At 42.8% G+C, this 27,438-nt stretch overlaps 1 protein-coding gene across 2 annotated transcripts; it reads left to right on the top strand.

Moving 5' to 3' along the window:
* Nucleotides 1–227: 227 nt before the first annotated feature.
* Nucleotides 228–27,127, top strand: ZFP42 (ZFP42 zinc finger protein). 2 transcript variants are annotated; one of them, XR_002726861.1, is made up of 3 exons: nt 228–341; nt 3,990–4,066; nt 26,840–27,127. XR_002726861.1 is itself a non-coding variant. In XM_023194696.1 (3 exons), exon 3 carries the CDS (start codon nt 7,254–7,256, stop codon nt 8,187–8,189), a length of 936 nt encoding a protein of 311 aa, XP_023050464.1. In that variant the 5' UTR covers nt 228–341; nt 3,990–4,066; nt 7,159–7,253; the 3' UTR covers nt 8,190–8,398. The 2 variants fall into 2 exon arrangements, 1 of the variants encoding a protein (XP_023050464.1); XM_023194696.1 differs by lacking the exon at nt 26,840–27,127 and adding an exon at nt 7,159–8,398.
* Nucleotides 27,128–27,438: the final 311 nt, after the last annotated feature.

Genomic DNA, 27,438 nt, shown 5'->3' with positions numbered 1-27,438 from the left:
GGGGACCGGGGGCCCCGGGCTGAGGGGTTGTGTGCGGGCCGGGTGCCTGGGGTCCCCGGGCTGAGAGCGACGCGCCGCCCAGCTGCCAGGCGGCTCCGGGCAGAAGGTGAGCGCGCGGGCCGGGGGCCTCCAGGGCGGCGCCCCAGGGCGGGGCGGGCCACGCCCTCCCTAACCCCGGCGGAGCTGAAGGGTTGGCGTAGCCTGATTAGACCGCGTCAGTCCGGAGGGTGGGTCTTGGGAGGGGGCGCGGGGCAGTCCACGTTTCCACTGCAGTTTCTCCTTTGTTTTACGTTTGGAAGGAGGTGGCATTGAAAATAGCAGAGCGCTTCGCGGTAACAGGGGTGAGTCTTGTCTCATGGAACTTTTTTCCAATGGGAAAAGGGGGATGTGTAGATCACTACTTGGAATGTGTGCGTCAAAAGGGTTAGAAAGTCACGGAGGGGAAGCGTGTTCCCATCCTGAGACCAGGGGAGCCGGCCTCGCCGGGAGATTTCTAGCCTTCGCCCTGCGGTGACCCGTGGCTGGCCACTGGCTGACCACTGACCTCAAACTTTGAAAACGGGCAGATGGGGGAAGTAATACACTCTCAATAAAGCGAGTGTCTAGCGGTGAGTTCCTGAATTGCATTTTTTTATTTATTTAGTTTCAAAACTTCATGTAAATATGTTTCTTTACAATATCTGGCTAGCTCTTTTTTAGATTAACATGCTTATATTGTGATCAAGACACCAGTCTTTTCCCTTTCTTCTCCACTTATCTCTGGAGATGGCAATACCCTCCACTCAAATTACTCTAGCAAAAAGCTAGAAGACTCCTTTTTTTTTTTTTTTTTTTTTTTTTTTTTGAGACAGTCTCGCTCTGTCGCCAGGCTGGAGTGCTAGATGGGGTTTCATCATGTTGGTCAGGCTGGTCTCGAACTCCTGACCTCAGGCGATCCGCCCACCTCAGCCTCCCAAAGTGCTGGGATTACAGGCGTGAGCCACCGCGCCCGGCGAGACTCATTCGTGATTCCTGTTTCCCTTCCGCCCTTCATCCAATCCACCAGCGAGCTGGAGAGCGAGGGGGTGGTTCTTCTGTTTTCCCGCTCTCCCTGCATTTCATCTCCTCTGCCACCGTCTGCTCCAAACCACTAGCAGCCCTTCCCGGGATTCCCAAATCTAATACGTTTTTCTGTTCTCCCCCAATCCATTCTCCATGCAGCTGCCCGGCCCATCTTTTAACCTAAGAAAGCGTGCAGTTCGCTTGTTGGAAACGCTGTAATGGTTTCCAGGGGTCCTGGAATGAAATGCAAATGGTCCCGGGGCGCACACGTCCCAGCCCCCACCTTCCTGCCCGCCGTGTCTGTAGGGAGCCTTGAGCACGGCCTCCTTCCCCCGCAGCCCCCGGGGAGCCGCCGGCAGCCTGGAACCAGCAGCCGTCGCTGGTCTCTTCCCACCGCAGGGCGCGTTTCCTCCTGCCCGCATCTGGCCCCGATGGCCTCCTCTTTGGGGGCCTTTTCCAGACGTTCAGGATCAAGATGGCGTGCTCGGTTACTTCCCCTCCCCTACTCTTCTTTTTTATTGACACCGAGTTTTGCTTGTCGCCCAGGCTGGAGTGCAATGGCGCGAACTCCGCTCACTGCAACCTCCGCCACCACGCCCGGCTAGTTTTTTTTTTTTTATTTTTAGTAGAGACGGGGTTTCACCATGTTGGCCAGGCTGGTCGAGATCTCCTGACCTCATGATCCGCCCCGCCTCGACCTCCCAAAGTGCTGGGATTACAAGCGTGAGCCACCGCACCCCCCGCCCGCCCCCACTCTGCCACGCTTTTTAATAGCATTTTTCTCAATCTGAAGTTTTTTTGTTTATTTGACTCTTAATGCCGGTCCCACAGCAAACTGTGTTAACGAGGAACTTTGCATCTTTTTCCCTAAATTCAGCACCTAGAACAATGTTTGCTACTAAATGTTTGTCAAATGATTGAATAAGTAAAGGATGCGCCCCTGGAAGTACTTGTGCCCCAGTTCGCGAAATAGAAAATTAAGTGTTCATTTAATATGAAGATTTTGTCCACATCCGCTTTTACCAGTGTGTTTTCCATGTACAGTCAAGTTCCACGTAAGGACGTTTCAGTCAACGGGCAACCCCATGCACTGTGGTCCCGTAAGATTAATTAAAGAGCTGAACAGTTTCTATGGCCTAGTGACATCTTGAGGATCCCGAATTTGTGTAGGCCTCGGCTCCTGGGTGTGTGTGTCTCCTGGTTTTTAACGTAAAAGTTTTTAAAGGCTAAAAAACTTTGAACAGACAAAATCGTATAAAATAACATAAAACATATTTTTGTACAGCTGAAAAAATGTATTTGTGTTTTAAGCTAAGTGTTATTACAAAAGAGTCGGGAAATTGGCACATTTTAAAGTTTATAAAGTTAAAAAGAGTCCGGGCGCGGTGGCCCACGACTGTAATCCCAGCACTTTGGGAGGCCGTGGCGGGCGGATCGCCTGAGGTCGGTAGTTCCAGACCGGCCTGACCAACATGGAGAAACCCCATCTCTACTGAAAATACAAAATTAGCTGGGCGTGGTGGTGCATGCCTGTAATCCCAGCTACTCGGGAGGCTGAGGCGGGAGAATCGGTTGGACCCGGGAGGCGGAGTTTGCCGTGAGCCAAGATCACACTATTGCACTCCAGCCTGGGCAACAAGAGGGAAATTCTGTCTCTAAATAAATAAATAAATTTAAAAAGTTACAGTAAGCTAAGGTTAATTTATTATTCAAGAAAGACACATTTTTAAATAAGTTTTAAATTTGCCTCAGTGTGCAGCGCTTGTAAAGTCTACAGTTGTCTCCAGTGGTGGCCCAGGCCCTCATTCACTCAGCACTCACTCACTGACTCACCCAGAGCCGCTGCCGGTGCTGTGAGCTCCGTTATGGGAATGTACCTACACAGGTGTACCATTTTTTATCTTTTGTGCAGTATTTCTTCTATTTCGATATGTTTATATGCACAAATACTTACTGTTGTGTTACAGTGGCCTGCAGTACTCAGAACTGGAACCTGCTGTGCAGATTTACCGCCTAGGAGCAATGGGCCCTACCGTGTAACGTGGGCGTGTGGCAAGCTATGCCATTCAGGTCTGCGCAGCTACACTCTGATGTTCACAGATGACACAGCAACCTAAAGATACATTTCTCAGAACATATGCCTGTCTTTGAGTGATACATGACTAGTTTTTTCTGCTAACAGAAATTGGCTTGCCATATAAAGTTTTCTTATAATAAATTAATAAATTACCATTTCAATGTTATATGTCATCCTCACAAGCTTGTATGTTGCTATGAGAAATAGCATCATGCTTGGAGATCGGACAAATAAGCATTTAGCTTAGAACAGTAAGGACCATACTTGAACTTGGTAAATTCATAAAGACAACACCTCTCTTAGGAGATGCCTTTTTTTTTTTCTAAGACAAGGTCTCATTGTGTCACCCAGGTTGGAGTGCAGTGATGTGATCTCAGCTCACTGCAACCCCTGCCTCCCAGGCTCCAGCGATCCTCCCCCATCAGCCTCCTGAATAACCGGGACCACCAGCACATTTGGCAAGCCCACCCCACTCACCACCTCCCTTGGGAATTCAGACCTAACCATCACTGAGCTGAAGTGTAGGCGTACTCTGATTAGACTCAGGTTTTTTGTTTGTTTGTTTGTTTGTTTTTGTAAAGATGGAGTTTCACCATCTTGCTGAGGCTGGTCGCCAACTCCTGGGCTTAAGGGATCCACCCACCTCAGCCTCCCAAAATGCTGGGATTACAGGCATGAGCCACCATGCCTGGCCTTAGGAAATTCCTTTCTATGTAACACCTTGCATCATTAATAGCCAGCTTTTTTGAAACTTCTGCATTAAGTTGCCTGAACTCTCAAATAAATTCCTAGTAAAGTAATTGTATAGAGTTGTTAAATCAGAGATCAACAGCACAGTGACTAATGCATACTCATGATTTCATCTCACTAGACAAATGTACTGAGGCTGGAGCCTGTGTGAACAGAACAGAAGAGGCCTTCGCTGTAGTGGAGGTCACCGTCTAGCAGGTAAGACAGAGTTTAAGCAAGGGACACCAGAGCTCTGATGAGTGTGAAATAGGGAGCTAGGGGAACACTTAGCTTTGGGACTCAACTGAGCTGAAGAATGCAGGGAAGCCTGCCTGAGGAGGTGATGCTTCCGCATCTGAAGTATGGGTGGGAAGCAAGCCTCTGTGTGTGTGTTGGAGGATGGGCAATATTTTAGTGAGAAAAAAGAACATTTGTAATGGACTGATCTGACGCTTTATTGGAGAAAGTTAATTATGTCTGAATAGTGAAATACAAGAGCTAGAGATGGCAAGAGGTGAGCTTGGAGAGAAAAGTAGCAGTCAATTGCAGTTACAGGTTGAGTACTTTTTATCCAAAATGCTTGGGACCAGAAGTATTATGAACATCAGATTTTTTTGAATGTTTGAGTATTTGCAAAATACCCAACATGAGCATCCCAAGTCCGAAAATTCAAAATCCAAAATGCTCCAATGAGAATTTCCTTCAAGTGTCATGATGACACTCAAAAAGATTTCATACTTTGAGCATTTCAGAGCTTGGATTTTCAGATTTGAGATGCACAAGCTGTTTTTTAAATGGACTAACTAGGGAGGGCAGCTCTGTGTTTAATCCTAGTAATTACTCTCCAAAGGTGCTAATACTGCGCTTCATAAATATTTTCGAATCTCCCTGGTTAATTTCAACTTTTTATTTTTACTTTATTTTCTGTTTTCTTTTTTCTTTTTTTTTTTTTAAGAGAGAGTCACCTTATCGTCCAGGCTGGAGTGCAGTGGCACAGTCTTGGCTCGACTGCCTCCTCTGCCTCCCAGGCTCAAGTGATCTCCTGCCTCAGCCTCCGGAGTAGCTGGGATTACAAGTGTGCACCACCACATCCTGTTAATTTCTTGTATTTTTGGTAGAGACAGGGTTTCACCATGTTGGCCAGGCTCGTCTTAAACTCCTTACCTCAGGTGATCCGCCAGCTTTGTGCTCCCAAAGTGCTGGCATTACAGGCTTGAGCCACTGCACCCAGCCCTAATTTCACCTTTTTAAAGGACACAGGCTGGGCGCCTTGGCTCACACCTGTAATCCCAGCACTTTGGGAGGCTGAGGTGAGCAGATCACCTGAGGTCAGGAGTTCGAGACCAGCCTGGCCAACATGATGAAATCCTGTATCTACTAAAAAATATACAAATTAGCTGGGCATGGTGGCGGGCGCCTGTCTATAATCCTAGCTGCTCGGGAGGCTACGGCAGGAGAATCACTTGAACCCGGGAGGCGGAGGTTGCAGTGAGCTGAGATCGCGCCACTGCACTCCAGCCTAGGCAGCAAGAGCAAAACTCCATCTCAAAATAAAATAAAATAAAATACACAAAAAATAATAACATTAGTAGCATTTAACATATATATTACATATTTTTAATACATTTTAAGAAATCGTAAACTCTTCTCTTACAGTTGGAACACATTTTGTTTTTATTATATGTATTTGCTTTTTACCAAAAGTAAATGACATGCTTCTGTTGAGGTGTTGTTTTTTTTTTTGTTTTTTTGTTTTTTTTTTTTTAAGTTTTTTTCAAACTGTTAATCGTCATCCGACAACTTTTACCTCTGCCTCTTTTTTAGAAGCATATAATTTTTCTTCCTACAGAAAGACATGAGGACGATAAACAGGGAGATCTCTTATCAGGCACACAGTTGTAACATTATGCAAGAGACTTTCGTAATAGAAGCAATAACATACTCATGCTATACCTTTTATAATGTCATTGCTGTTAGATTTTTAAGGAAATGATGGGAAACTCTTAAGGGCCAAGCTACCCTGTGCCTTTATTTTGATATGAATTCCTAAAAGGCGGGAGCACCATGAATTTCATGTGTCTTATTCCCAGGATCTCTGTCTTCTAGAACAATCAGTGGGCACACAATGGCCATGGGCCAATCTCCCTGTTTTATTGGAACACAGCCAACCTCATGCGTTTGTGTGTTATCTGACTGCTTCTGTGCTGTGCTACAGCGGCAAAGCTGAATAGTTTCAACAGACACCACAAGACCCACAATGCTGAAATCTGGCCCTTTGCAGAAAAAGTTTACCACCCTGGTCTAGAAAGAACCTGGCATGTAGCAGGATCCAACATATTACTTGTAGAATGAATAAAAAGGTAATAAAATAACACGAGCTCACATTGCAGTCAGCATTTGCTGTGCACCATGATCTGTGCTAAGCACTTTGCATGCATTATTTAATTTGAATTTCCTAACAGTATTACATAAGAAAACAAGAATAGGGCCAGACGCAGTGGCTCACACCTGTAATCCTAGCACTTGGGGAGGCCGAGGTGGACGGATCACGAGGTCAGGAGTTCGAGACCAGCCTGACCAACATGGTGAAAACCCGTCTCTACTAAAAATAGAAAGGGTAACCAGGTGTGGTGGCATGCGCCTGTAGTCCCAGCTACTCAGGAGGCTGAGGCAGGAGAATCACTTGAACCCAGGAGATGGAGGTTACAATGAGCTGAGATCGCACCACTGCACTCCAGCCTGGGCGACAGAGTGAGACTCCATCTCAAAAAAAAAAAAAAGGAAAAGAAAGAAGACAATATTTTTCTCCCTCACCCCCTTCAGGCTTTTAACCAACTGCCACTTACCACCCCAGTGAAGGTTTGCCCAAGTGCCCTATTTAATATTGCAGGCTTCTGTTTCCTACCAGTCCCTTTGCTTACTCTTTCACACTTAGTCACCTTCTAACACGTGGCATACATTGCTTATTTTCTATACTCAAGAGCATGTCTAGTCCATGGAGGCATAGATGTTTGTGTGCCTGTTTACTCATGTACCAGAAACTGTGGAGCCTAAAGTAGAGCTAGCACATAGTCCTGACCAATGCATGTCAGGTGAGCGGTTAGATATAGAGCGTTCCAATAACTTGTGGGAACACCCAGATAAGAGCTGTTTATGACTCATGTCTTACACAGAGCTAATTCTCGGTCTCTTGGTTAGTTTATCAGAGAAGATGGAAATGTATCATTGGAAATAATGACTCCTAGGTCATTTTTTGACAGTAGCTCTGATACTGGAATCTATTTTAACTAAAGGTTATTATCATAAAGCAGGTGTTTGCTGAAGACAACTTACTCAGATCACTATTCCCTGGAGGTGGTTGATACACCCTGGTGTAAACCTTCAAGAAGGACACAGGCAGGAAAACATGAACCAGCAACTGAAGAAACGGGCAAAGACGAGATGCCAGAGAGGCCTGGGTGGAAGAGCCCCCCGTGGGGCTAAGCCCAGGCAAGGCAAGGCAAGCCAAGACCTGCAGGTGGAAATGGAGCCCATGGGCACAGCGTGGGCCTTCTGTGATGACCATGTGTGCTATGAGCCTGGCCCTCAGGCCGCTGGAGAGGATGATTTCTCAGACTGTTACATAGAATGCATCATAAGGGGTGAGTTTTCTCAACCCATCCTGGAAGAGGACTCACTTTTTGAGTCCCTGGAATACCTAAAGAAAGGATCAGAACAAGAGCTTTCTCAAAAGGTTCTCGAAGCAAGCTCCCTTCTTGAATGTTCTTTGCAATACATGAAAAAAGGGGCAAAGAAAGAGCTTCCTCAAAAGATAGTTGGAGAGAATTCGCTTGAGTATTCTGAGTACGTGACAGGCAAGAAGCTTCCGCCTGGAGGAGTGCCTGGCATTGACCTATCAGATCCTAAACAGCTCGCAGAGTTTGCTAGAAAGAAGCCCCCCGTAAATAAAGAATATGACAGTCTGAGTGCAATCGCTTGTCCTCAGAGTGGATGCAGTAAGAAGTTGAGGAACAGAGCTGCCCTGAGAAAGCATCTCGTCATTCATGGTCCCCGAGACCACATCTGTGCAGAATGCGGGAAAGCCTTCGTGGAGAGCTCAAAGCTAAAAAGACATTTCCTGGTTCACACCGGAGAGAAACCTTTTCAGTGCACTTTCGAAGGGTGCGGAAAGCGCTTCTCCCTGGACTTCAATTTGCGTACACATGTGCGCATCCACACGGGGGAGAAACGCTTCGTGTGTCCCTTTGAAGGCTGTACCAGGAGGTTTATTCAGTCAAATAACCTGAAAGCCCACATCCTAACGCATGCAAATAGGAACAAGAATGAACAAGACGGAAAGTAGTCCTCCAGCAGGATATGCAGAAGAGGGATCAGTGATCAGTGACAAACAGGCCTCTCGATTGTTGTTTCTAGGATGGAATTTTTAAATCAATATTGCAGCCCCAAAAGCGGTTATCATTTGGTGTTACTAAGATGCTCCCACACTTGGTGACACCGTTTTGAGAACATGGTGTATTTTTTTTCTTTTTTGTTTTATTTAGAACTTTGTATTCTTAAAATGTGCTTCCAACAGGAAAGTCAGTGATAAATTGACTTCAAAAGCATGACCTTTAATATATTATCTGTTGGATTATTAGATATAAGACTTATTTTCCTGTACTATAAATATGAAAATAACTTTGATTTTTAATTGTGTAGTTTTCATTTCTTAGTTTTTGCCTTTTAAATAAATACTTCAGCCAGGCATAGTGACTGACGCCTGTAACCCTAACACTTTGTTGGGAGGCCAAAGCGGGAGGATAGCTTGAGGCCAGGAGTTCCAGACCAGCCTGGGTAACATAGTGAGATCCTGTCTCTGCAAAAAAAAAAAAAAAATTGTTTTTATTTGTATTTATTTTTATTTTTTTTTTAGTAGGCATCTGGCTGTGGCACCCAGGCTAGGGTGCAGTGGCGAGATCTCGGCTCGCTGCAACCTCTGCCTCCCGGGTTCAAGGGATTCTCCTGCCTCAGCCTCCTGAGTAGCTGGGACTACAGGCGCCCATCACCACATCTGGCTAATTTTTGTATTTTTTGTAGAGATGGGGTTTCACCATGTTGGCCAGGCTGGTCTTGAACTCCTCACCTCAGGTGATCTGCCCACTTTGGCCTCCCAAAGTGCTGAGACAATGTTGGCCAGGCTCATCTCAAACTCCTGACCTCCAGTGATCCACCCACCTCGGCCTCCCAAAGTGCTGGGATTACAGGTGTGAGCCACTGCGCCCAGCTCCCCCAACACTTTTAAACTTAGCTAGGCCTGGTTGCACACACCTGTGTTCCCAGCTACTCAGGAGGCTGAAGCAGGAGGATAGTTTGAGGCTATAGTGACCTGTGATTGCACCACTGGACTCCAGACTGGATAACAGCAAGAGCCCATCTTTTAAAAAAAGTAAAAAATAAAAATATTCTTCATGGTACATGTCATAGTCCTAGAGAATGAAAAATTTGCAGTAGATAGTCAATAAACGAATGAGTCATTAAACATTTTTAAAAGTCATCTCTGTTTCTAATTTTTGTTTTTATCACTGTATCAAACTGCATGGAAATCATACAGTTAGATGAGAGTGATTATTTGATAGCGTTAGTCCATTTGAATCCATTTTAGATATTTTACAACTAAAGAATATGAAACTTCAGAAATATGCCAAGTCTGTATTTTAAAAATCAAAGAATCTGCATTGAAAAGAGATACCATTTATTTGTTCATAAAATTTAGCAAAACTGAACAAACTGATGTTCGGTATAGGTGAGGTATGGTGGGAGGTTAGGCTTACGTGTGGTTGGGGAAGGTATACATTGTCACAGCCAGTTTGGAAATAAATATTGTTAAGTCTGCTATATTCGTTTTTAGAGCTGCCATAGTAGTACCCCCAAGCTAGGTGACTTAGCAGAAATGTATTGTCTCGGTTCCAGAGGCTAGAGGTCCAAAACCCAGGTGTTGGCAGGCTGGTTCCTTCTGAGGCTGGGAGGGAAGGACTGGCCCAGGCTTCCCTTTTTGGCTTTAGGTGACTGTCTCGTGTTCACGTGGCGTTCACCCTGTATCCCCACATCCCTTCCTTCTGTGCCTGTGTCCGAACAAGGATACCTGTCATGTGGGATTATCACCCATGCTGATGACCTCATGTTAACCTGAGGAACTCTGTAAAGACCCTACCTTCAAATAAAGTCACATTCTGAGGTACTGAGGGTTATTTGCACTGATGTACAAAGGGATCTGTTCAAGAACGTTGGCTGAATAGTATTTGTAATAGTAATAAACCCATAACTTAAATGTCCATTAAGAGGAAACAGGCTGCTTAATTCATGCCACTTTTGTTCAACAGCAAATGTGCAGGTGTCCTTCAGGGAGAGGGCCACAGCTGGAGGCAAGCCACAGAGTAAGAGGAAGTTTCTTGTGACTAACAGATGAGACGGGATCTGGTGTATTTACTTGCTGTGGAAGGAAATTCAGAGACAGTAGTTACATACGGATAAAGGGAGAAATTGTCTGAAAGTAGTTGGTAAAAATAAAATCTAATGTAGGGATGAACTCATTTTTATCAGTATTAAGTGAATCCCTGATTGGAGTCACCTCATAATGGCCAAAAATATGCAGCCATCAAACTTGAAAGGCATTTTTCCCCCAGAATGAATGTGATAATCAGGTATAATTAAAATAACCATAATTATTTGATTTTAAGATTGAAGACATCACTGGTGGTCGTGCTAAGCATACCATTAATTTAATGGCTTTTCAGGCAATAACAATACCACGCTAAGTAAATGTATCCAACTTAAGATGAATCTTGATTTTTAAAATGCCAAAGTCTAAAATATGTCTTTAAAACAAGTAAAAAAATCAAAGGCTTACATTTTGACGTCGGTATGAGTAACTGCTACTATGGACTATGGAAATTCATTCTTAATTTGGTCTAGAATTTCTAGTATCATTTTTACAGGAATGTGGGTACTGAGTGAGGAACATTGGGTACGTAATCCATTTGTAAGTGTGGCATTTCCTCCAAACCAAACGCGTGAGTTTAGAACTGGGGATGGGAGTTTGCTATTTGGTCAAATGCCAGAGCATATTCTCAGCTCGTTTTGCTTTGGTAGCATTGTGTTTGATTCGCTCTGCTGTGGGCTTCTACTTCCGAGATGAATTGGGACAGAGCACCTCTGAAGACCAGGCAAAAGGCAGGAGTAAATAGCAGCCCTCAAGACCAGAGGAAGTCGGGGGCAGGGTTTAGGCTGCAAGCTGGAGAGCCGAGATGCAGGGCACGAAGAGGGGTGGATGGAGATATTTCTTCCTGAACCGTGAGCATTTCTAAAAGGTAGACCGGCCTCTCCACAGCGGGAGCCAGTCTCCATCCCTCTTGCTGTTCTCAGATGGCTGTTCCTGTTTAGCTCTTTTCTAGAGCTGAAGAGTCCAAAACTCCCTGTTAACAGCTCTAAAGCTTAACTGTGTAAGAAACAGCAATCCGAGAAAATGCTTGTGTATCTGGATCCCAAGGCTTAGTCAAATCCTGCCTGAGGAATACGATGCTACTCAGCCAGCTTCCTAGCTGTTTTTGTTTTTACTTTTCTTCCAAAAAGGAACCCTAAACTGCTAAGAAGGTAAGAGGAAGAAAGCATGTGGATGTAATGGAGAAAAAAAAAAAAAGGAAAAAGAGGTTAACTAATGAGGATATATGAGGATGTGTCACCTGAAATCCTTTGTTTATGGTTCCAGAAGAAATGTACATAGGCTCTACACATTTGTATTTTAAATAAGAATGAACGCAAGATACCTGAACACATATCCAGAGAAAACTGAAAAAAGTCTCAGTTCATCTAGCTTTTCACCTTTCCAGACAGACACTGGCATTTGACAAACCCCAAATCCTGATGAATGAATAAATATTTTTCTGTTTTCAAGCTGGCATTTGGCTTCATAGCCTGTAAACAACAAACAGAATCTTACATGTGTAAGGTTTTTTGAATTTTTTATCGTGTTTGTTGAAGATGTATGTGCTGGGCCAGGCACGGTGGCTCATGCCTGTAATCCCAGCACTTTGGGAGGCCAAGGCGGGCAGATCACCTGAGGTCAGGAGTGAAAGACCAGCCTGGCCAACATGGCAAAACTCCATCCCTACTAAAAAAACAAAAATTAGCTGGGTGTGGTGGTGCGTGCCTGTAATCCCAGCTACTTGGGAGGCTGAGGCAGGAGAATCACTTGAATCTGGGAGTCTGAGGTTGCAGTGAGCAGAGATTGCACCACTGCACTCCAGCCCGGGCGACAGTGTGAGACTCTGTCTTAAAAAAAAAAAAAAAAAAAACCACCATGAACCACCACGCCCGGCAAGTGTTACTCATTTTTATATAAAATATGATTACTCTGAAATGAAACTGAAATAAAAGTGAACAACTTTAATAGACTAATATTCTCCTTAAAAGAAAAAAATGTGTTTTTGTGTGCATATACATGTAACACATGCACACATCTATTCCTATTTCCCAAAAGTAATCACCACTAAGAGTTCTTAAATTATTTTGTTTGATCATCTTCATTAATAGTGAAAATAATCTTAAATCTCGTTATCATTATTTTCTGCCTTCCTTCTCTGTAAGAGACAGGGGACTGAGGGTCTGTTCATCTTCCAGCATCTTGAATGATGAAGAACTCACCAGTATGGAGAATTACCATTATCTACCAAGACTGTTCGATGGTGATATCACTTATATTCCTACTTCAGATCAGTGGTGTTTGTTTGATACCCTGTGATACGTGCACAGCTCACCCAGTGATATCTGACTTCCATATTTCACCATAGCTACAGTACACATTTGTGGACATAGGATTTACAGAATTCTATCTGAAAGCAAATTTGTCAGGTGGTTATATTGTCGACAAATATTCTTGTTTCTCAGATTGTTTTTTGCTGGCTGTACGCATGTGCAGGAATCTGTGTGTGCTTGTGTTGTACTTACCTAATGCACTGGCTCTGACTGAATACATTGCATGATTACATCCTACACTGGACACAGAACAGTGCACGTCATATTAAAAAGCCATTATATTTGCAGCTCTGAGCAAGAGACTCTAATTAAAAGGCAGTTGGACGAAATTAGCTTTGAGAGTACAAGAGTTTAAGCAAGATTCGATAAATGAACATTAATGGTTAACATGTGGTTTTTATTAGGTCCTTTGCTTCTTCTCTCCCTAACCCCGGAGCTGGATTTCTTAGATGTCAGTGGACCAGACATGTGAGGACACCTGTACAAAGCTATACTTTACCATGTGGCTAAAATTATATTCATAAAACAAGCCAACATAACTTTTGTGACTTTAGTAAATCGAAGGAATTAGACTAGAATGATCCCCTGGGCATTAATAAACTATTCTTAATGCTCCTAAGATTTTAGTTATGTGTTATTAAAAGCTTGCTGTGTGCTCCATGCAACTTAAAATGTTTGTCCTAAAATACACATATACAAGTCAAAGAAGTAATAAAACTTGAGGGAATTTTAATTATTCTCACCATTAAATATAAAAAAGTTAAAGTTGTACCCAGTATGTGTAATAGCACCCCGTTCTTATCTGCGTGCAGGCTGCTGAGGACTTGGCATGGGAGTGATATTTCTGTAGAGGGGAAAGCTTTATGGAGTGTGTGTACGTCCTTAATAGCTCTTACACTTAGGCAGATTAAAGATGCCTGCAAATTCTTTGCTGCTTCTCTTAGTGAGAGTAGGGGTCTGTTTCCTTCCCCTTGAGTTTGGGCTGGTCTGTGACTGCTTTGATCAGTAGAACACAGTATGACGTAAATGGTGCTATAATGGTTATGCCAGTTCCAGGCTCAGTTTGTAAGAGGCCTTGCTGTCTTGGAAACCAACTGCTAGTTTGCTGCTGTCTTGGAAACCAACTGCCATTTGAGAAGCACGACTACCCTAAGACCACCTTCCTGAGCACAATCCAAGCCAGCCACAGGCAGAGGCCCTGGAGGATAAGAAATCACGTGGAGAGAAAGGCTAAGGAGCAGTGAGGTGCTGGGCTTGTGAGCGAAGAAGACGACTGGAAAAGCCATCGAGCCCTGGTCACCACAGGTGATGCCACAGGAATTGGTCCCTTTCCAAGTTGCTAACTCACAAAACGATGCACAGTACAAAAAGATCGCCTCAAGCCACTTAATTTCGGGTTAGTTTGTTATGCAGCAATAAATAACATAAACCCCACTTCAGGCTTGTTTTTGAATTTTATAGTCCCTGCTTTATATGTGTGTATATGTGCATACATAGATACACGTATTTTGAGGTAGATTTTGTCATATGACTATATACATACGTCCATATATACATATAGAAATAAATAAGATTTTGTCGTATATCTAGTTCGTGCCCAAGTTCATAAGGAAGTCTTTACATTTCTAAGTTTATATACTAGATTTATTTTCAGCCATATGACAGTGAAGTAGTGAGTTCCCTCTTCCTTGAACATCAAAGACTGATTCTATTTGATGGGGTATCTAAGGAAACTGCAGCTGCCTTTAGTTTACAAACACTCAGTCTCTAAAGATTGGTGGAGGGAGAATCTCCACTTGAGAGGAACCGTTTTTCTTCACGGAACCAGTTCTGAGGCTGGGCCTGGTGGCTTATGCCTGTAATCCCAGCTCTTTGGGAGGCCAAGATGGGAGGATTGCTTGAGGCCAGGAGTTTGAGACAAACCTGGACAAAACAGCAAGACCCCATCTCTACAAAAAAATTAAAAATTAGCCAGGCATAGTCCCAGCTACTCAGGAGGCTGAGGGGGGAGGATCGTGCGAGCTCAGAAGTTGGAGGCGGCATTGAGCTATTATCACATCGCTGCAGGCCAGCCTGGATGACAGAGCTGGACCCTGTCTCAGGAAACGGTTCTGCCACCTGGGTGGATCACCTTGGAGGAATGTCATTAATTCCTGTCGCCACAAGCACTGTCCGTAAAGGGCCACACTGCGCTTCGCACTCTGACCCAAGCCTCAGCACCTAGCTCTTTCTTTATTTCTTAGTAAAACTGAGATGAGGTTGGAACATTTAAAGGCCCTATTAACGGCAAGAAAATAATACCACTTGGTTTTTCAGGTCACAGGCTTAAGAGAGGTCCACCTGTTTCAGCATCTAGAGTTAAGGGGCTCCAATGGTTCATTTCTGTCTGAGAACTGGTTTAGGTTTCTGGCTGGAATCTACCTTATTCAGTATTCTACCTCACCTGGTATGTCTCACTGACCTCTTCATGGAAGTTTATATCCACGCATTGTGTGACTTCACGTTTCACTTAACACGCTAACAATGTAAATGGCTCAACAGCCTCAAAACGTAGATAAGAAATGAATACATTATTTATGAACTTTTTCTGTAATTCTGCTGGTGGGATTAAAGTATTAGATAGAGTATTTAACTAGAAGACCCCTCTAAAGTTACCCAAGATGGAAACAGAGAATAGACCAGAGAGAGAACTTTGCCCCTGGCAAGGGGCAGTTTTGAAGGCTTTGTAACCCATCGTAAAGGGTTAGACTTTGCCTTGTAGTCAATAAAGGAAGCATAGAAGGGATTACGCAAGTCAGTGACATGATCAAATTCACTTCTTAGAAAGTTTATTTAGGGTGCAGAGTTGGGAGATGTCCTGGGAGAAGGAACAGATGAAGCGGTTGCCATACTCCAGAGGCGAGGTGACATGTCTTACTGGACTTAGTTTCCAGCATGGGCACAGAGCACCGTAAGTGATTATAGATGTTTGAATATATGCTTCACTAGACAAAACAAAGGATTTCCAAGCAATAGTAAACATAGAAAAGTGACAGATGCACCAAACTCAAAGTCAGTGACACACGACAACCAAAAGATAAATACACCCGTTTAAAATGGGCATAGGGCTTGAGTAGACATTTCGCCAAAGAAGATAGATAAATGGCCAATAAGCACATGAAAACATACTCAACATTATTCATCACTAGGAAAATGCAAATCAAAATCACCCTCAGATACCATTTCACACTTTCAAGGATGCCTGTAATCAAAACAAGAAGTATTAGCCAGATGTGGAGAAATTTGAGCCTTCATTCGCAGCTGGTGAGAATGTAAAACAGTTTAATAGTTCCTTAGAATATTAAGCACAGTTACATAAACCAGCAGTTTCACTCCCAGGTGTATACCAAAGAGAAATGAAATAATCTGTCCACATAAAAACGTGTATGAATGCTCATAACAGCATAATACATAATAGCCATTAAGAAGAAAACATTCAAGCACTTGCCAGCGAACGAATAAACAAAATGTAGTGTGTCCATACAATGAAAATTTCAGCCATAAGGAGGTAGCACTGATACACTAATACGTGTGATAACCTGGATAAGCCCTGAAGACGTGCTAAGTGAGAGAAGCCAGACACAAAAGCACGCATATGGCAAAGTAGCATTTACATGAAATGTTTGTTCAGAACAGACAAACCCAAAGGAACTGAAAGAGGTTAGCAGTTGCCGGGACGAGGGCGCGGAGGTGATAGGGAGTGACTGCTAATGGTACTTTTTGTGGCTGTTAAGAATGCGCTGAAATTAGGTAGTGTCAATGGTTGCAGAATTCTAGGAATGCACTAAAAACCAATGAGTTGTATACTTTAAAAGGGCCAATTTTATGGCATGGGAATTGTATCTCAATAAAGCTGTTTTTTAAAAATCATTTATGCAAACTTTTGTAGACTTCTTCACTATTTTACAGTCACTTTCATCAGAAGTAATAACGCAAAAATTCAACACCCAGGAAGTTATACATTTGTTAAGAACACAGACTTTGAAATCAAGCAGACTCAGTGGAAACCCAGTTCCATCACACAGAAACTCCTTGACTTTGGACAAATCACATAACTTCTATGAACCCTTTAATCATCTTTAAAATGTAAATGAGGCTGGGCGCGGTGGCTCAAGCCTGTAATCCCAGCACTTTGGGAGGCCGAGACGGGCGGATCACGAGGTCAGGAGATCGAGACCATCCTGGCTAACACAGTGAAACCCCGTCTCTACTAAAAATACAAAAACTAGCCGGGCGAGGTGGCGGGCGCCTGTAGTCCCAGCTACTCAGGAGGCTGAGGCAGGAGAATGGCGTGAACCCGGGAGGTGGAGCTTGCAGTGAGCTGAGATGCGGCCACTGCACTCCAGCCTGGGCCACAGAGCAAGACTCCGTCGCAAAAAAAAAAAAAAAAAAAAAAAATGTAAATGATACTTATCAGACAGGTTATACAGGTTAAATAGACAACAGAGAGAAAAGCCCTAAGCTAAAGCACGGACAACATGAATAGTTACCTACAGTATTGTTATGCTTTGTAGTGGGGTGTACTGTGCCAAGACAATGACCCAGCCCCTCGAAGGTATTACAATTTTATAGCACATTCTAGGTGGCTGACATAAATTGTCATGTTTATGTGTCCTTAGTGAGCACATATATTAACCTTTGAAAAGTACGTTGAGGCCAAGCACAGTGGCTCAAACCTGTAATCCCAACGCTTTGGGAGGCGGCGGTGGGAGCATGGCTTGAAGCCAGGAGTTCAGGACCAGCCTGGGCAATAGAGCAACACTCCAGTTCTACAAAAATAAAAAAATACGCCAGGTGTGCTGGCACACGCCAGTAGTCCCAGCTACTTCGGAGGCTGGCAGAAGGATCACTGTAGCCCAGGAATTTGTGGCTATGGTGAGCTTTGATTGTGCCACTGCCCTCCCAGCCTGGGCAACAGAGTGAACCCTACCTCAAAAAATAAGGAGGCAGGGCATGGTGGCTCATGCCTGTAATCCCAACATTTTTAGAGGCCGAGGCAGATGGATCCCCTGAGGTCAGGAGTTTGAGACCAGCCTGGCCAATATGGTGAAACACCATCTCTACTAAAACTCCAAAAATTAGCCAGCTATGGTGGTGCGCACCTGTAGTCCCAGATACTCGGGGGGCTGAGACAGGAGAATCACTTGAATCCAGGAGGCAGAGGTTGCAGTGAGTGGAGATTGTGCCATTGCATTCCAGCCTGGGTGACAGAGTCAGATCCCTGTCTCAAAAAAATAATAAAAAGAAAAAGAAAAAAGAAACAAACAAAGAAAAGTGTGCTGAAGATGAAAATATTTAAAGTTGTCAGTATGTTATAGTTTTGCTTGCTGAAATTAAAATACACACACACACACACACACACACTGGGTTATACAACTGAAGATTTTCCAAAGACATCTTTTGTTTGTTTGTTTTGTTTTGTTTTTTGAGATGGAGTCTCACTGTGTCGCCCAGGATGGAGTACAGTGACGCGATCTCAGCTCACTGCAACCTCTGCCACCCAAGTTCAAGCAATTATCCTGCCTCAGCCTTCTGAGTAGCTGGGATTACAGGTGCCTGCCACCGCGCCTGGCTAATTTTTTTTTTCTTTTTTTAGTTTTAGTAGAGACAGGTTTCACCATGTTGGCCAGGATGGTCTTGGAGGGGAGGGGAGGGGGGGAAGGGAGGGGAGGGGAGGGGGGGAGGGGGGGGGAGGGGGGGGGGGAAAGGAAGGCAGGGAAGGGAAGGGAAGGGAAGGGAAGGGAAGGGAAGGGAAAAGAAAGGAAGAAAGAAAGGAGCTTTGGTTTCTGAGATTTAGAACCTAAAGGCATTGAAAGCAGAGCTCTAAGATTTTGTATTATTTTTTAAATTGCTCATAACTGAGCTCATTTTCAAGAAATGCATCAAAGTATAAAGCATAAATAAAAAGCATAAGCACCAAAAATTCAAAGGCTCTAAGGAACCATTCTGGTGAATGCATTCTTCAAAAAAGTAGTGCATTTAATCAGACGAGCAGTAGGTTCAGATTTGCATGCTGTATCCGACCCTATTGTGTGGGCCATGGATATAAGCAGATGTGAAGCAGAAAAGAGGAAAAGAATTGTTAGTTTGGAAATAAGAAATATGGAAAGCCTGGAAAAAGCACAGTTGTCGGGATAAGGAGGAGAGAGGAGGCAGGACATGTTTAGGTTAAGTGATCGGGCTGGGGCCATACGCGGAGGGAGGGAGGCAGGGAGGAGGAGGAGGAGGAGGAGCGGACATGCAGGAGGATCTTGAGGTTTTCAGCTTGGTAGAGTGAATGGATTGAGATGCAATTGAAGGAGATGGGAACTGGGAGTGCAGGCAGAGAAGCCAGAAGGGGAGACCGCATGACAATTCGGGTGAAGATAAGAATTATTCTGAAATGGCAATTGTGCATGTTGGAAAAATAAATCACCGTGGAAATGAGCCTGATCCAATTTGACTAGGGAAACTAAGAGTTGCACAGAACTCTCATTCCAAAATGTTATTGAGTCCTTAAGATAACTTAACTCTGTGTTGCAGAATAAGTAGACATAAACAGAGATGAAAACTATTGTCACAGGTTACGTGCAAAATGGTTTCATCACATTTTCAGCTCCCCAAATTCACTGGTTTATGACAATATCAAAGCCTGTAGACAGATCAAAGCTGTTTTCTCTCCATCAGTCAAGTATTTATTAGCACAGAGGATGGGTATGATCGAGAATGTTCAGCTAAACTTTCAAAATAATTAGGGATTCAAAGTCCTCCTATCTAGAAATTTCTCTAGCCAATAGTTGTATAATAATAGTTATAAAATAGCTGACAAGCCGTGTATTAAAACAGCAGCCGACGAATGCTTCTCCTTGTTTCAAGGTTACATTATAAATCAACTTAGAGGGGCAAAAACCTTGTCGGAGGCCTGTAGGAGGATGAACAGAACAATTTGCACTATAAAAAAGTCCTGGCCGGGCGCGGTGGCTCAAGCCTGTAATCCCAGCACTTTGGGAGGCCGAGACGGGCGGATCACGAGGTCAGGAGATCGAGACCATCCTGGCTAACACGGTGAAACCCCGTCTCTACTAAAAATACAAAAAACTAGCCGGGCGTGGTGGCGGCGCCTGTAGTCCCAGCTACTCCGGAGGCGGAGGCAGGAGAATGGCGGGAACCCGGGGGGCGGAGCTTGCAGTGAGCCGAGATCCGGCCACTGCACTCCAGCCTGGGCGGCAGAGGGAGACTCCGTCTCAAAAAAAAAAAAAACAAAAAAGAAAAAAGTCCTAAAGTGCATATCTCACTTACAGAAAGGATGAGAGTTAAAAGGATGATAATTAACAGAAATGAACACAGCTGGCATCCAGCAAGTTTCAGTTGCAAAGATCATAGAAATTGATTTATAGTGTTCCCTTGTGACTAATGAAAGGAGACTGGTGACCATATTGTTCTAAATGATTGTATTAGAGAACGTTATTACTTTAGAGAAGGCCACATTAATAATAAATCATTATAACCAAAGAATAAACAAAATAATAATTTTCAGGATCAATATTTGATATTTTAACCTTCATATTTTATGATTAACTATATCCTTAGAAGTGATTAAGAAGAAAAAAACTATACATAAAAAAAAAATCTGTTCTGCTCCTCATTTTATTTTTCCCTTGGAAGAAAAGGGAAGATTCAAAACCTTCCTGATGTCAGCACTTAGAAAGGTGAATTATTCACACAGAGCAATGAAGAGGAAGTACTAGGTTTAATTGGACGCATGCTTCTCACATTTAAAGATGGGGAGGAGATAATGGTGTCCCTTTGTGTCCTTCCCAAAGATACACGGGGAACTGATAATGCCTCACGTAAGTCTTAAAGGAAGGAAATGTAGGGCACGCACTTTTGCAGATCGCTCTCTCAGTAACAAACAAGCTCAGAAGAAATGTGGTCTCAATGAAATGCCTCCTTTCCTGGAGCTTAAATATGGCCAAATCTAAGTATCTAAGAAATCAATAAGTTTGACATCTTTAACCACTGAAGAGTAAGAGGAATTTTTTACATGTAAAGTTTTATCTGGATATAGGGACTTCCTGATCAAGGAAATAGTTGAAAGGAATAAACAGAAACAACTGGGTCACAGAACATTCCGTCAATGAATTATGGTCCAGATTTGTACAGAAGTGGTGACACTAATACGATTTTGCTCAAAGCACATAAACTGCATTGCAAACTACATGAAGAGAGAGAAGCTGCACCTTTTTGCTTACCTCTGTTTCCCCATGCCTAGTGTAGTTGTCTAGCACATAGTAAGTAGACAGAAACTATGTATGTGGGATGAATGTACATGGGAAAGATCAATTCTGAAACGTGTATAAAGTAACAGATATTCTTGAAACAGTACAAGAACTCATTCATCAAATTCATTTTAATATATATTCTGTATTGAAATATTAGAGACAGAAAATATGTCATAAATGCTCTTATATTCCCCTTACCTGCTTCCAGACTTTACCCCAAAAGATAATCTTTCTACTAACCTCTAGCGCCATTTTTACTGTTGATGGCAGCTGAGAAGTCTCCAGTTTTCAGCTATTACTAATAGTGCTGTGATGACTATTTTGTTTGTTTGTTTGTTTGTTTGTTTTATTTTAGAGGAAGGGTCTCACTGTCACTCAGACTTGGATGCAGTGGCATGATTATAGCTCACTGAAGCCTGGATCTCCTGGACTTAAGTGATCCTCCCACTTCGGCCTCCCAAGTAGCTGGTACTACAAGCACACACCACCACACCCAGCTAATTTAAAAATATTTTTTAGAGTTGGGGTCTCTCTTGCTATGTTGCCCAAGCACGTCCTGGACTCCTGAGCTCAAATGATCATCCTGCCTCAGCCTCAAAAAGTGCTGGGATTACAGGTGTCAGTCACCATGCCCAGTCTCTTCTGTATATAACTAGAATTGCCCATTCTTTGGGTGTATATATTATCAGCTTTAAAATATATTTTTGAACAGTTTTCCAAAGTGAGAGAAGGAATTCCTCCAAAGCATTTTCTGAAGTGATGAATGGGAGTTTTCTAATGTGTTCTTTGCCTTTTTCACAGTGTCCACATTGGCATTCATGGTGCAAAAGCAATAATGGATAAACCAGTTGCTGTCTTAGAACAAATCCAGGCAGTGGCACCAAACTGTCTTAGTGGTCATAACGTGCTAGTAACCACTTTCAGGCATCAAAGAAGAGCCAGTTTTATTTTTTAAATGTCTTGATGATGTCGATTTAAAAATAAATAGAAATTTTAAAAATTGAAATGTTTTAATGAAGCACTAAAAAAATCAATTTTATTACATCTCAGCCCTTGAGTTCACATTATTATGAAGTATTTTTTAATATTTTCTCTGGTGAAATGGACATATGCATAAAGCATATCTGTTACATGCCCAAGGACAACAGATGTCTCAAAGAGTAGAATCCATGAAATTGGTGGACTTGAGAGCTGACTTAGCTGATGTTTTTCACGGAACATAAATTTTACTTGAAAGAATGACAAAGATGCCAGGTATGGTTATTCAGATTGGGGTGTTTCTCAAAAATATACAGACATACTCTTAGAAACAAGTGAAATGAGCCTGTGATCTCAAAGAAAAAACTATTTTTGGTCAGGGGTAAAATTTGAGTTTTCACAAGAAAACTAGAAATTTAAAAAATGTTAAAAACTTGAATCTATCACTGAACTTCGCAGCCTGCCCCTACTTCAAAATTTTCTGATGAGATTATTATGTTTATGAATATAATTTTTCAACATTATCTACTGAAATATGTCAACATTTGGAAGATCTGCATAACTCAGTGAACCAATATTTTCAATGCATCATATTACGAAATTATACATGAGGAGAGATCCCTTAAAAGGTCAAGAGATGGGCCGGGCGCGGTGGCTCACGCCTATAATCCCAGCACTTTGGGTGTCCGAGGCGGGTGGATCACGAGGTCAGGAGATCGAGACCATCCTGGCTAACACAGTGAAACCCCATCTCTACTAAAAATATGAAAAATTAGCTGGGCACGGTGGCGGGCACCTGTAGTCCCAGCTACTCGGGAGGCTGAGGCAGGAGAATTGCTCGAACCTGGGAGGCAGAGGTTACCATGAGCCAAGTTCCCGCCACTGCACTCCAGCCTGGCAACAAAGTGAGACTCCATCTCAAAAAAAAAATAACCTACACCCGTGAAGGTTTGATGTATCTGAAACAGCTATTAGAATATAGAATACTGTGTGAGGCTGGCTTTTCTTCATATACTTCACTCAATCAATATATCAAAACGGATTGAATACAGAAGCAGATATGAGAATCCAGCTGTCTTCTGTAAATCCTAAGTGACAGTTCCATTGTCATAAAAGAGGATACATAGGATAATTTTTCCAGAAACTCCAAGGTCAAAATCTATATTTTAAATGTGCCTAATGCGCTTCTAAAGTAAGAGTTCTTACTTTGATTAAACCATAAAAAAAAAATTCATTCAGATTCGAAATAGTATAAATACATACAAATGTTAAAGGCATAGCCAATTATTGATTACAGAAGTGACATGATACAATGTCCCAAATGATTTGACACAAAACTTTAGAGTTGTCTGATAGGACTCAGTACTGCAGTTGGAGTATAGCTGAAAGTAGGATAAAGCAGGGGGATATGTGCAGATGATAGAAATATGGAGATGGTAGCATCAATAATAAAAATATAACAAAACAAACTCCATGATCCTACTTTTGCTGTTAAACTTTTGTTGTTGTTGTTGTTGAGACAGAGTCTCACTCTGTCGCCCAGGTGTTCTCAGCTCACTGCAACCTTCACCTCTGGGGTTCAAGTGATTCTCCTGCCTCAGCCTCCTAAGCAGCTGGGACTATAGGCGGGCACCACCATGCCCAGCTAATTTTCTGCTAAACTTTTTGAAATGAGAGGACCATGGTAAAGTAGATGTCAAGATAAGGCTTATGGAGTGGCTGATTAATTCTAGATTATTATTCTCATTTATTGCCACAAAAACAACTACACATTGCTTTCTATTGGGTTCCTCTGGAGCCCTTACCACCACTGCATGGTTCCTACGTATGCAGTGATTCTTAACCTTTGGAGTCTAAGTAATTACCCCTAAATCCCTCTCTTAAAAATCTTGGGGAACAGGTGCAGTGGCTCACACCTACAATCCCAGCACTTTGGGAGGCCGAGGCGGGTGGATCACCTGAGGTCGGGAGTTCAAGACCAGCCTGACCAACATGGAGAAACCTCATCTCTACTAAAAATACAAAATTAGCTGGGCGTGGTGGTCCATGCCTGTAATCCCAGCTACTTAGGAGGCTGAGGCAAGAGAATTGCCTGAACCCCGGAGGCAGAGGTTGCGGTGAGCCAAGATCGCACATTTATACTCCAGCCCTGGCAACAAGATCGAAACTCTGTCTCAAAAAAAAAAAATCTTGGATTCTGGCCAGGCATGGTGGCTCATACCTGTAATCCCAGCTACTCAGGAGGCTGAGGCAGGAAAATCGCTTGAACCGGGGAGGCAGAGGTTGCAGTGAGCTAAGATTGTGCCACTGCACTCCAGCCTGGATGACAGAGCGAGACTGTCTCAATCAATCAATCAATCAATCAATAAAAATCTTGGGTTCAGAAGAACACATTAAAGAACACCACTGCCAGCCAGATCAACTGTGGAGTGTAGGGTGTGTGCGGGGAGCAAGGATAAGAATTGTACAAGATAACCTGGTTTCTTCAACAAATAAAGAAAAAAGATTATGAAGATTTAATACATGTTATCAACTAAATGCAATCCATGAAATTTGTTTGGATTTAGATTGAAATGAACCATTCCAGAAAGATATTTCTCTTTTCTTTTTTTTTTTTTTTTTTTGAAATGGAGTTTCACTTCTGTTGCCCAGGCTAGAGTGCAGTGGTGCCACCTTGGCTCTCTGCAGCCTCCGCCTCCGGGTGCAAGCGATTCTCCTGCCTTAGCCTCCTGAGGAGCTGGGACTACAGACACACGCCACCACATGCGGCTAATTTTTTGTATTTTTAGTAGAGACAGGGTTTTGCCATGTTGGCCAGGCTGGTCTCAAACACCTCAGGTGGTCCACCTGCCTCAGCCTTCCAAAGTACTGGGATTACAGGCGTCAGCCACCCTGCCTGGCCCAAAAAGATATTTCTGAGATTATCAGAAAAATGTGAATATCTACTATTATCTATTATCTAGATATTTGATGATATTTATTATTAATTTTTCAATGTAAAAAATAATATTGTAGTTAACATTTATAAGTCCTTTTCTCTGAAAAATACATACTGACTTTTTTTATTTTTTATCTTTTTGAGACAGGATCTTACTCTGTCACCCAGGCTGGGGTGGAGTGGTAGGATCTCGGCTCACTGCAACCTCGACCTCTTGAGCTCAAGCAATCCTCCCACCTCAGCCTCCCAGTAGCTGGGACTATAGGTGCATGCCAGCACACCCGGCTAACTTCTGCATTTTTTATAGAGATGAGATTTCACCACTTTGCCCAGGCTGGTCTCAAACTCCTGGGCTCAAGTGATGTGTCCGCCTCGGCCTCCCAAAGTGCTAGGATTACAGGCATAAGCCACCTCTCCTAGCCCATACTGACATTTTTATCGACAAAATTGTGCTGTCTGACATTTACATTCTAATGTTATCATAGATAAAATTATGATACTTGGAACTTGCTTTTGAAAAAATCCAGCAGGGGTCAGGCACAGTGGCTCATGCCTATATTCCCAGCACTTTGGGAGGCCGAGGCAGGCAGATCACTTGAGGGCAGAAGTTCGTGACCAGCCTGGCCAACATGGTGAAATCCCGTCTCTACTAAAAATACAAAAATTAGCCAGGTGTGGTGGTGCATGCCTGTAATCCCAGCTACTCAGGAGGCTGAGGCAGGAGAATCATTTGAGCCTAGGAGGCGGAGGTTTCAGTGAGCCAAGATTGTGCCATTGCACTCCAGCCTGGGTGATGAGAGAGAAACTCTGTCTCAAAAAAAAAAAAAAGAAAAGAAAAGAAAAGAAAGAGAAAAAATCCAGCAGGTATCTGGGTAGAGGTGAGTGAAAGGGCAGAGATAAAACCTGGTTTGTCATCTGTTGGCAATTTTTGCTTCTGGGTGATAGGTACATTAGGAATGTTATATTATTTTTTTCTACTTTTGTGTATATTTTAAATTTTTCATAGTAAAGATATGTTAAAACAAAACAAAAAAAAAGTACTCTTAGGATGAAACAGAAATGCCATTCATGTCTTTGACATTTATAAGCCTTCTGTAATATTTATGGTTGATAGAAAACTTAAATGACATCAAATTGCAATGCTATCGTTGTGTAGACCTCAACGATGTTTGAAACATTCTGTCAGCCAGTACAATGCTTCTGAGCTGAGAGGGCAGAACACTAACAAATGACAGGCGTCACAGGTCTTGTGATAGGATGATTGAGGTTTAGCAGGGCATCACTTACCCATTGTAACAGTGATTAGCCTGGGCACCATGACAGGCACCCATTACATAGGAATTTTAATAGCTGGATTCTGAGGGAAAAGTGAAGCAAATCTTCAACATAAGCCCACAGGGCCAGGGCGGTAGAGCAATACATGAGTCAGACACCTGAGCCAGCCCATCCTCCTTCCCCCATGAGGCTGCACAAGCGTGCTTGTTTCCCTTTTATTCAAAGGTTCTTTATAAAAATAGTCTCCCCATAGCTGACCTGAACCAAACAAGTTTAAATTCTAAGAACTGGATCAAGCCAGAACACCCTGACATTTTTATAATGAAAAAATAATGTATAATGAACTGCACCTGATCTGCAATTATAAATGATGGTTCTGAATCCACATACACAAGTTATATTAACTTCCATTCAAACTTAAAAATTTGACATTCCATATGCAAATGTACCTAAATTATACTCATAAAGAAGGACATTCAAAGCCATCTAAATTATTTTATTTTGGCTCTGTGGTCAATAGTCTTAAAATACAGCTGCCAACAATTCTTCTCAGCCCTGGGAAGCCACTCCAAGCTCAGATTCCAATTTCTATCTACTTGAGTATGGGCTGTGCTGTGACTTGCCTCAAATAATAGAATGCCATGAAAGAGACATTCTAGGACTTTGAGTTCCGGCATTAAGAAAATGAGCAACTTTTGCTTTTCCTTCTAGGAGCCACCTTCTATCTGTAAAGAAGCTCAGACTGAACTACTGATGAAAGATACCTTAGGGGAAGAATGCCCATCATGTATGTTCCATCTCAGCTGAGCTTCCAGCTAAATGCAACAGAATGAATACCCTCAGGCTATGCACTGAGGAGCAGAAGAACTGCCCAGCTGAACTCAGTCCACCCTCAGGATCATAGAAAAAACAATTTTTGTTTGTTTGTTTCCGATCACTAAGTTGAAATATATTTATTACATAGCAACTGATAGAGGCTCTAACTAATTAACCATTTGCCATTCAACCATTATATTGGAGTGCCTAACATCAAATTGCATAAAGTTTATTTCAGTGGAGGGCATTTTTTAGGTAATGTTTTATTTTGATATAATTTTTAACTCACAGGAAATTTGCAAGAATAGAACAAAGAACTCCCACATATCTTTTACGTTTTGTCACTTTTATCCACATGATCTCTTTCTGTCTCTCTTGGGCAGGCACACACTCTCTGCCTCTCTGTTACGTTTTGCCTTACCACTTGAGAATAAGTTAAAAAATATCCATTACTCATAAATATTTCAATGTTCATTTCCTAAGAACAAGGATAT

The sequence above is a fragment of the Piliocolobus tephrosceles genome, chromosome 3 (assembly GCF_002776525.5).
Source record: "Piliocolobus tephrosceles isolate RC106 chromosome 3, ASM277652v3, whole genome shotgun sequence".
In the NCBI taxonomy this organism is placed as follows: domain Eukaryota; kingdom Metazoa; phylum Chordata; class Mammalia; order Primates; family Cercopithecidae; genus Piliocolobus; species Piliocolobus tephrosceles.
This window is presented reverse-complemented; position numbering and strand designations above follow the sequence as displayed.

Excerpts from the sequence above, each read along its gene's own strand:
- ZFP42 (XM_023194696.1), top strand. The coding sequence starts at position 7,254 with ATGAACCAGCAACTGAAGAAACGGGCAAAGACGAGATGCCAGAGAGGC.